Source organism: Elgaria multicarinata, chromosome 4 (assembly GCF_023053635.1).
Source record: "Elgaria multicarinata webbii isolate HBS135686 ecotype San Diego chromosome 4, rElgMul1.1.pri, whole genome shotgun sequence".
NCBI classification, from domain to species: domain Eukaryota; kingdom Metazoa; phylum Chordata; class Lepidosauria; order Squamata; family Anguidae; genus Elgaria; species Elgaria multicarinata.
The window spans coordinates 137,340,579-137,351,138 of NC_086174.1; the positions used below are offsets into that span (position 1 = coordinate 137,340,579).

General features: G+C 41.5%; 1 protein-coding gene across 1 annotated transcript; it reads right to left on the reverse strand.

The window, feature by feature from the left end:
* Positions 1–3,138: 3,138 nt before the first annotated feature.
* SF3B6 (splicing factor 3b subunit 6) lies at positions 3,139–8,074 on the reverse strand. The gene is made up of 4 exons (XM_063125848.1): positions 7,928–8,074; positions 6,718–6,836; positions 5,013–5,151; positions 3,139–3,707 (listed from the first exon to the last, which is right to left on the reverse strand). The coding sequence occupies exons 1-4, from the start codon at positions 7,955–7,957 to the stop codon at positions 3,618–3,620; spliced, it is 378 nt and encodes a 125-aa protein (XP_062981918.1). The 5' UTR covers positions 7,958–8,074; the 3' UTR covers positions 3,139–3,617.
* Between the last annotated feature and the right edge of the window lie 2,486 nt (positions 8,075–10,560).

Genomic DNA, 10,560 nt, shown 5'->3' on the forward strand with positions numbered 1-10,560 from the left:
TAGACCATATCCCAGCCAGGTAGACTCATGCCAACAGCTGCTTTGCTTTAACACTTGTACAGCGCCATGTGTCCTCACACCATTCTTTTGTTCCGGTTATTCTGATGGCAATATTTTGAGAGGTTAGTAGAAACAGGAGGGGTGGAGTGGAACAGTGTGTAATAGGGGAAAGAACAGGGCAGTATGAATTGGGGAGTTACCTGAAGACAAGATAGATGCTCACACCCTACATACCCAGGAGTTCTGCTCAGAACCTGTTTCTGAACATCCAGTTGATTTAGGGGATCCCCACCCAATAATAATAATAATAATACTTATCCACCTTCCCCTCTGGATTGTGGCGGGGAACAACACTGAATACAAAAATATAAAATGCATAAAACTGATTAAAAACTTAAAACCAAAAGATTTTAAGTGATCCGTCTTTATAGCTTTTTTTACCATCATAAGAGTTAGAAACCACTTTAAGTTCATAAACTGATGCTTGCCTGGCAATTTTAGGCTGTTCCTATAGCTATGTCAATGCAACCCATTCCATGTGCTGCCAAAACGACACAGATGTATAGAATCTGGGTGCTAGTCTTTATTAAGACAAGCAAGGCATTAAATTGTATGCATCTCTTTCTGTCACATCTGTGTTGTATAATTATGTCAGTGTAATGGAATTTATAAGAGGATCCTTTTTCCTACCATTACAAATACTATTTAATTTATTTATTACATTTTTATACCGCCCAATAGCCGAAGCTATTTTTATATCGTCCAATAGCTGAAGCTTATTTGTTACATTTTTATATCGCCCAAAAGCAAACCACAAGGTAAGTTACCTCCTGGGCATAATTTCATGCTCTATTTCTTGGGGGGGAAACATAGCTGCAAATACAAAAGCATTAAAATTTAAGTGTACAAAGATGTTAGCATCTTTTATCTACCTTTGCAAGCTATCCTTTCCCCCTATACCTGTTAATTGAACTAATTCTTCGTATTTTGATGTTGCATTTCAGACAATATTGAGCAGACCACATCCAAATAATCCTTCAGGTATTTGCTTTCCGTATCCTCGTCTGACAGGTACAAATTGTTGTTTCACTTTGCCTCACAGCCAACCAAACCCAAACAAAGCCCAAAACAGGTCCTGGAAAAGCAGTGTGTGAACAATTGAAAATCCTCCTTCAGGGAACCCAAAAGACACTGCTTTGCAATATTCAAATGAATTTGTTTCTACAATTTTTTAAAAAACCACAAAACATTAAAATAAGACGAGAACTTTTTCTGTAAAGAGGAAAAAAAGGTAAGAAGGACGCTAGTGCATGATGGCTCTATGTTCTTACCCTTTCTTCATATGGCATAGTGTGGAATAACCCATCAAGTATCACAAATATAAAGAAATGACACTGCTCATAGAAGCAAATTCTATCTAAATACTCCTAAATATAAGTAGAGTATCCAGAATTCTATTTCTTTTACTATTAATTGTATTGGGTTTCTTAGCTACATAAGAATGTGAATAACAAATAATGAAAATTTCCTTCCCATTATTTGCAATGGGAGGAAATAACTTTAGGGGAATAAAAACCAACCCACACTTTTGCTCTACCAGTAGGATCCTAACATTAAATATGTTGGAGTACTTTAAATTGACAGGTAAGATTCATTGTTAGATTCAAATCCCCTAGAAAATCATTATCTGGATGTACATTTGCACTGAAGTGCTCAACTGGACACCAATGATCAGGCTGAAAGCATACTTTGATGTGGAGGTAGATGCATATCTTCATGCGTTACTAGCTGTTGCACACAATTCAAACTGGATCATGGTCACTATTTTATACAGAACACTGCCCGGAGATGAGCAGACTTCCAGCACATACTGAAGTGCTGACCTGCATATTTATGCCATTTAGTAAAAAACTAAAACTCTACTATGAAAACAGTGTGTTTCCTCCCAAGGTGGTTATGTCAAGAAAGGAATTAGCAGCTGTGAACAGCCACAAAGAAAGGTACGACTAAGTGGCTCCGTTCAGAAGACACCTTAAACCATGGTAGTTAAGCCAGAAAGCCAGGTTGTGTTCAGAAGACACCTTAAACCATGGCTTTAACCACAGTGAATAAGCCTTTTTTGCCTTAGTCACCATGGTTATAGCCATGGTTTAAGATGTCTTCTGAACATGGCCTGGCTTTCTGGCTTAACCACCATGGTTAAAGCTGTGGTTTAAGGTGTCTTCTGAACGGGACCAATGTCTTTCTTTCCAGGGTCGTGGCAGTAAAGCACGAGTTCTACCTTGAAAATATTTGAGAAAATAGAGCACAACACTATTGTAAAGGCTTCCTTAACTATGACCCCAACTGATTGCGGCATTTATGCAAAGATTTAAAGGGCAAAAAAGAATCATTGCCATTTATAAAGTTTATAAGGAGGGACAAGTGAAGCAAATCGGAATACCAAAAATGTCCACTCCAAGAGTTTGTTCTCTCTAAAAGAGAACAAACCTAGTAATATTTAGTCAGTAGTAAAAGCAGGGGTTAATTTCCTCAGACCCACAGGAACACTCATGAAGTGCAAATAAGACCATTTCAATAGAAGAAAATATGTACTGTTTTAAGAAATAAAGAGGTGATATACAGAAGAGTTAACTACATCTTTAACATTTACTAGATTGGACTACAAGAGTATTTGTCATTTTGAAAAGCGAGCAGTGTAACAGCAACATTGAAAAACCAGGGTTTAAATTCCAAGTAACTCCTATTTAGAGTAGACCCATTGAAATGAACAGGATCAGTTAGTCATTCATTCCAAAGTAGGGCTTATTTTGGATTCTACCCCAATGTTTTAACACAGAAGGATTACTACAATAAACTGATACTGCATGCAAATGGTCAGTTTCCAACAATTCCACAACTCCTTTTAACCTTTGAAGAGTTTCACGGCAGCAATTAATTTGTTGTTTCCCTGTGAGAGTCTGGGCCCAACAATGTTACAGCGGGAGAGCAGGGCAGGCAACCAGACTACTGCAGCAAAATTATACGTACCTAGCTTTTGTCAGCAACAAACCACTTAAAAATACAGCACCATGTACATTGATGGTGCTATATAAATAAATAAATAAATAAATAATAAATAAAACAATTCCAAGCCAATTGGGAGGTGGCAACTTGAAATTATCCTGTTTATAGTACTTTCAAGGCCTATCAAATTATTCTTTGTTACAGTACACCATTTGGAGAAGACAAATTATACAGATACCTTTATGAAGAAAGAAACGACAACAAAAAATATTTAAAAGTGTTTTTAAGAGATGCAATTCAGCATAACCCCAGAATATTTTACACGTTCTCCTGACGGTAATGGTTAAATGATTACATTAATGATGCATAAAACTTTGCACAAGCCTCTAAACTGTGATAAAATATCAACAGCAGTGTACCAAGTGACTAATCTTAATTTCCTCCAGAAGCTGTAATTCTCCAGAGGCTTTATGCAGCAAACTTAAGAACTAAAAATACCAGTGCTTCAAACTGGGCATATAAATTTCAGGGGAATATTAGTCTAGAGACACTGATGAGATTTTTTTTAAAAAATGTCCTAAAGAGCCAGATGCTCATGAAGGTTAAGAGTCTTATTTTGGTGGGTCTGTGTTTATTCCATATTTTTCCTTCAGCAGTTTGAGTTGTTCTTCCTTCTTCTTTGTATCCATCTTTTGGAATGCCTGTAATAAAACAAAACATTAATAGAAAAAATACTTTTTATTCAAACCAGTTTTATCCTAACACTTTAATCCCACCAATTTCTTTACAGCAAGTACACTTTTGGTATTGATTTAATACCACCCACCCTGATTTAATACCCCCCACACTGTAACTATTTTAGCAAATTTGTAAAAAGGCTCTCCCCTCATAATCTGTGATAAGAATCTCTTCCAGGCATCCAAGCTGTGTGAACTAGAACTGGAAAAGATCTGGGTTGTTGTTTTATTTGTTTCAGGCCTTCAAATGTAACACAAAGTGCTAACCTAGATATGTGTAGGCAAGGAAGCTAATCATACCCAGGGTGGTAATAAGACACACACAATCACTTTGCAAGTCTTCATGCCTGTTCTAAGCCTCAAGACAGTTGTATAGTATGTGCCTTCCTTTGGCCCTCAGATCAGGTTCAATTTCACTCTGCTTGATTTCTAATCAAATTGCATAACCTTTAGCAGGATTGCCAGAATTACAACATTCTACAAACCTCCCCTGGTTAGGTCATATAAAGAGGAAACTAATTCCCTATGAACTTATCTTAAATTAATCCAGTGTTTTTCTTACAATGTTCTCATCAAAAGGAGAGTGAAAAAGCTCATCTTTTTCTAACAAGAGTCGAAATGGTAAATAGACTGCGCTGGGTTGAGGACAAATGGGTGATGTAGATGGCTTGATATTAGTATTTACAAATTCTAAATGACAAAGAACCTTGGCCAAGGCACCTGGAGGCCAAGGGAGGGGTGAAATGGAGGTCAGAAGAGTAGTTCTATTTGAGTAGTATTATGCACCAAATCTGAATGACAAATGACAAAGAGCCCTGGCTGAACCACTTGGAGGAGAAGGAAGGTCAGTCAGCGGGTCAGTCACCTCAGAAGACAAAGGAAGTGTGAAACCAAGGTGCTAAGCCTTGGGGGGAAGTTTATAATTGAGAACCCATCCCCAAACTCCTGTTCTAGTCTTGCCTTGCCAAAGGATGCAGAGAGACCCATGAGAAGAGAGGGGCAAAGCCCTACCTGCGAGTAAGTAGCAACAGTTAAGGTTTTATTGTTTCATAAGTTACTGGGGTTTTATGCTATGCATGTTTTCAAGTTACTCTTAATTAGTCTTCCCATGTATTTATGCTACCCTTAGTCTTAATAAAGTTTTCTACTTCACAATCTGTGAGCCCTCTTTGTCTTGACTTGGGTCCGTGCTAAATCCAGTGTTAAGACGTAACGGAAAACAGTGCTCATTCTTTACAGAAATGTTTTAAGAAAAGTTTGTATACTTACCCTGTTTGCATTATAGTACAAGACAACAAGGTATCTGTTGCACACATTGAATCCTGACAGATGATCGCAAGCATTTTTGGCATCAAAGATATCTTCATAGACAACATAGGCTGTTCCTCTAGTTTCAGGAGTGTTTCCCCTATAGGAAAAAAAAGAATATTTACAAAGAATGAGAAATTTGTTAGCACTCAAACCTTAGAAAAGGAAGTTGTCACTAATTCCATTACTCCACACACTTAAGTCCCCCCCCCCCAGAGTCAATAAATAAGATAGACTTCAGTGCTATGCACTCCTACTTGGGAATAAACCCAAGAAATTCAGTGGGACTTAATTCAGAGTACACACATATAGGATCAGGCTGCACAAGAATGAAATCTTACTACCCTATTTCTTCGATTCTAAGACGCACTTTCCCCCCATATAAACATCTCTAAAAATGGGGTGCATCTTAGGGTTTTTTTTCTGTTGGTGGTACTGAAATTAGTGTGTGTTACAATTGATGGCATCTTACAATCGAAGAAATACAGTAATAATCTTACTATATATTGGTGTATCAGGTCTAAACACAGTGTATTCCAAGTACACCCCATCCTTAACATATCAACTGAGAAAGCAATTTGTAGCACAAAGTGAAGTGTCTAAAACAGAAGTGACCTGAAATCCCAATGATATCAGTTGTTTCTTTCAGTAAGTTGCCAGCATAAGTCTCAAAGCTCAAAAGAGCAAGTACAAAAGTACACACACACACACACACACACACACACACGTACACACCATGACTGGCTACAGAGCTATGCATGGCTTTACAGACAGATACAACAATATATGTAACTGTCCACTCACACATGTGGTAAAGGACAGCTAAGCAACAAGTCTGGTATAATTCTAACCCAGAAAGATGTTTCTTGTGCTGAATGGGCTGCTGATTGCAAAGCTGCAGTAAAACAAGTCTATCTAACTAAGACTTCAATTATACAGTGAAAAACAACACACAAAACCAGCCTGAACTTAACTCTTGCAGTACCAATAGCTGTTCTGCTGAAGTGCTAAAATATAATATTACACTCAACACATTCTTCCTTTACTCCAATAACTGATAAAACAATATACTGAACTTGCAGCCTGCCCCAATCCAGTGTCCGCCAGATATGTTGGACTACAACTCCCATCATCCACAGCCAGCATAGGGGGAATTTCATTTTGGCTCATTCCTCTAAGTAGCTCAGGATAATTTAGTAACTTGGTTCTACCGTGCTGCTTAATAAATAATAATAATGCTATTTTAAATGCCAACGTTTCCCTGTCATGTTTTTCAAGTTTATCATCAAAGATGTCCCCAAAATCTTTGTTTTCTATGAATAATTATCAGAATAATTTTAGAGTGCCAATTCCTTCACAACATTCCTGCTACATTACGGATATGCTGACTTAAAAGAAAACCCAGATCTCTCTGTGAAAGACATTTGCACCGTGAAATATTCCACATATTATACATGTTTGGATTTGCACTGCTTACAATACATTGGCCTTATATCACAATGCATCTCCCCTGCATAACATTCAAATCAAACTTGGCAGTTTTGCATCATCACTTCCGTTATTTTACATGGAAAAACTGCAACAGTAATGGGTCAGTCAACTAGAATGCTACTTGGCATAACACAATAATTCTAAATGAAAGCTTATTTTTCTAACACAGACTTACACTCTGATTTGTCGAATTGGTCCATATTTTCCAAAAATGTCATACATTTCTTCAGCTGTGATTTTATATGGCAAGTTTCTGATGTACAAAATTCGGTTGACTTCAGGGGGCAGACGGATCTAGATTTGATAAAACATACAACTTAGCAACAGGGGCAATGATTCCTAGAAGTCAATAATCCAGTTGTAAACATTTGCAAGTGACCCAACCTGCTGCACCCCATAACCTTTCTCAAAGTCCTTAACATTGCTGTTTTGAGGAAGGAACAGGGACCCAAACAATTCTATGATTGATTTAGTAGTTCTAAAAATCCTATAAACAGTGAGATGTACATAAGCATATTGCTGTTAATGAGCTTTGGAGCATCTAACTACAAAGAATGTGGCTATGAAGTTGAAACTACACAAGACAGATTCAGACCACAGCTTTTAAATGTGCAAAGTTCAATTTAAAGAACTAAAGAGGCAAGTGGGGGTAGGGGGTAACATTGCTAAACCTTCCCTTAAAATCCATTCTTTCCTTACTGGCTTCCAATAATAGGAGCGAGACTGCCAGGGGGAGGGGTGGTGGAAACACCTAGTGCTTATGGCTTTTGTGGGAAAAAGCAGGGAGGTGAAGGTTTACCCATCCAGAAACAAATCTGGCCTTTAAGTCACTCCCTGCTTTCTACACTTATGGACGGACCCACATTTCAGGGTGGCTAGTCTGCCACCGTCACCTCTAGTGTGGACCTGAATTTCTTTTAAAATCATTGGTAATTGAGATTCACCTCCGGAATAACATACTTAGCAAATTTGTTGCAGTTCCTTGAGCTAAGCAAGGAAGAGATCACACTGAAAGCTAGATTGCTGCACCTTGGCTAAGGAGGGCTACCTTTCAGAAGCAATTATCCTTGGTGAATTATCCTTCTAGCAGAGTCTTCTCCAGCCTGGCACCCCCTCCCAGCTGTTTTGGACTACAGCTCCCATCAGCCGCAACCAGCGTGGCCAACGGGGAGGGATGATGCGACGGGTAGCCCGAGACCACCTGGAGGGCATCCGGGTGGGGAAGGCTGTGAGATCCATTTCCCGGCCTGAGCTTCCCTACTCCAGGCGGGCTGCGTGTCGAAGGAGACAGCAGAAACACCGGGAAGGAGGGAGAGGGGCCGCTGCGCAAAATGGCCGGCCCCTGCCCCTGCCCCGTCGCGGAGGAGAGAGAGAGTCGGACTCACGTTGGCGCGTTTCGCCGCTTGCATCGCCATGGCGACGGCCTGTGGTGGGGGGCTGTCCTACTGCTGTCGCTGGGAAAATGAAGCCCCGGAGAGTCCGCGACCACCGACGGCTACGAGCTCGCGTTGAGACAACCAGCCCCGTCTGCGCCTGCTCCGGAAAACGAGAACTAAACTTCCGCTCTGTCGTCATTGGCTCCGCCCCCGACCTAGAGGAGAGGAGGGGATGAGAACAAACACCACTTCTGGCTCCTATTGGACTCCGCCGTATGCGGAGCATGAGTGTAGAAATACGTCATCGATAGCTATAGGACGCGCCTCCGCTCCCCCCCCCCCCACAGGGCTGCGCGGGAAGTTTTGGTTTTCCGGCCTGGTTAGCAGCACAGACTTCTTATTTTTAAAAAAGTAGACTGATCGCTCCCTTGTCTGAAGAGGAGACTTCGTGGTCCCTTTGGACTCGGCTTCTCTGTCTCCCCTCCTCCACCCGTCTCGCAGAAGTGTCCCCGTTCCGCCCCCACCAGGCACCAAGACAGAACGACGACGCTTCCACTTTAGGCCTTAACAAAGAAATCCGCCGCCAATAAAATATAAATACAGACTATCGTACGTTGGGAAGGAGGGAGCTGTGACTGGGAGAGAGAGGGTGACCATATGAAAAGGAGGACAGGGCTCCTGTATCTTTAACAGTTGTATTGGAACGGATATTTCAGCCCGTGTCATGGGGAACCTGGTGAAATTCCTTCTTCATCACAACAGTGAAAGCTGCAGGTGCCCTGCCCTCTTTTAAATCTGGTCACTCTAGTATAGCTCCTGCACCTTTAACTGTTGTGATGAAGAGGGAATTTCACCAGGTTCCCCCATATATACAAATGACACCTGCTGAAATGCCCTTTTCTATGCAACTGTTAAAGATACAGGAGCCCTGTCCTCCTTTTCATATGGTCACCCTAGTTTACGACAGCCCTGCAATGTAATCCACCAGTAGGATAGAGTTTGGGTTAGGAGAGTAAAATACAACAGCCCTGCAGAGTAGTTCAATGTTATCTAGTCTCAGAGAGGAGGGGAGGTTTTTATTATTATTATTATTTTAATGGCAAGAACAGACCTCATGGAAATGGTTAATCGCCCCCTCCATCAAGTACTTGATCCTTGCCCCTCTTGGCTAATAAAAGCTAGCAGGGATGGAACAGCCAGCTGGGCCAAGGAGGAGATTAATGCCTCTCTGTGAGAGGGAGTGGTCCCAGACCGTCTGAAAGAGGCGGTAGTGAGACCACTCCTGAAGAAAACTTCCTTGGACTCGGAAAATCTTAGTAACTACAGGCCGGTAGCAAATGTTCCATTCCTGGGCAAGGTCCTTGAGTGGGTGGTGGCGGGCCAGCTCCAGACACTCTTGGATGAGACTGATTATCTGAATCCATTTCAGTCGGGCTTCAGGCCTGGTTTTGGCACGGAAACAGCCTTGTCGCTCTGTATTATTATTATTATTTATTTATTTATATAGCACCATCAATGTACATGGTGCTGTACAGAGTAAAACAGTAAATAGCAAGGCCCTGCCGCATAGGCTTACAATCTAATAAAGTCATAGTAAAACAATAAGGAGGGGAAGAGAATGCCAACAGGCACAGGGTAGGGTAAGCGGGCACAGGGTAGGGTAAAACTAGCAGTATAAAGTCTGCACAACATCAAGTTTTAAAAGCTTTAGGAAAAAGAAAAGTTTTTAGTTGAGCTTTAAAAGCTGAGATTGAACTTGTAGTTCTCAAATGTTCTGGAAGAGCGTTCCAGGCGTAAGGAGCAGCAGAAGAAAATGGACGAAGCCGAGCAAGGGAAGTAGAGGCCCTTGGGCAGGCGAGAAACATGGCATCAGAGGAGCGAAGAGCACGAGCGGGGCAATAGTGTGAGATGAGAGAGGAGAGATAGGAAGGAGCTAGACCGTGAAAAGCTTTGAAGGTTAACAGGAGAAGTTTATATTGGATTCTGAAGTGAATTGGAAGCCAATGAAGAGATTTCAGAAGCGGAGTAACATGGTCAGAGCGGCGAGCCAAGAAGATGATCTTTGCGGCAGAGTGGTGAACAGAAACCAACGGACTGATGTGAGAAGAAGGAAAGCCAGAGAGAAGAAGGTTGCAGTAGTCCAACCGTGAAATAACCAGCGCATGAACAAGCGTCTTGGCAGAAGAGACAGACTTATGATGACTTATGTCGGGAGAAAGACAGGAGAGGGAATGTGACTCTGTTGATTCTCCTCGACCTCTCAACGGCTTTCGATACCATTGACCATGGTATCCTTCTGGGACGACTCACTGAGCTGGGAGTGGGAGGTACTGCTCTGCAGTGGTTCCGCTCTTATTTGGCAGGTCGGATACAGAAGATGGTGCTTGGGGAACATTACTCGGCCCCGTGGACTCTCAAGTATGGAGTCCCGCAGGGGTCGGTTTTGTCCCCCATGTTGTTTAACATTTACATGAAGCCGCTGGGTGCGGTCATCCGGAGCTTTGGAGTATGCTGACGACACACAGCTCTATTTCTCCTTTTCATCTTCAGCAGGAGAGGCTGTGGATGTGTTGAACCGGTGCCTGGCTGCGTCAATGGACTGGATGAGGGCTAATAAACTGAAACTCAATCCAGACAAGACT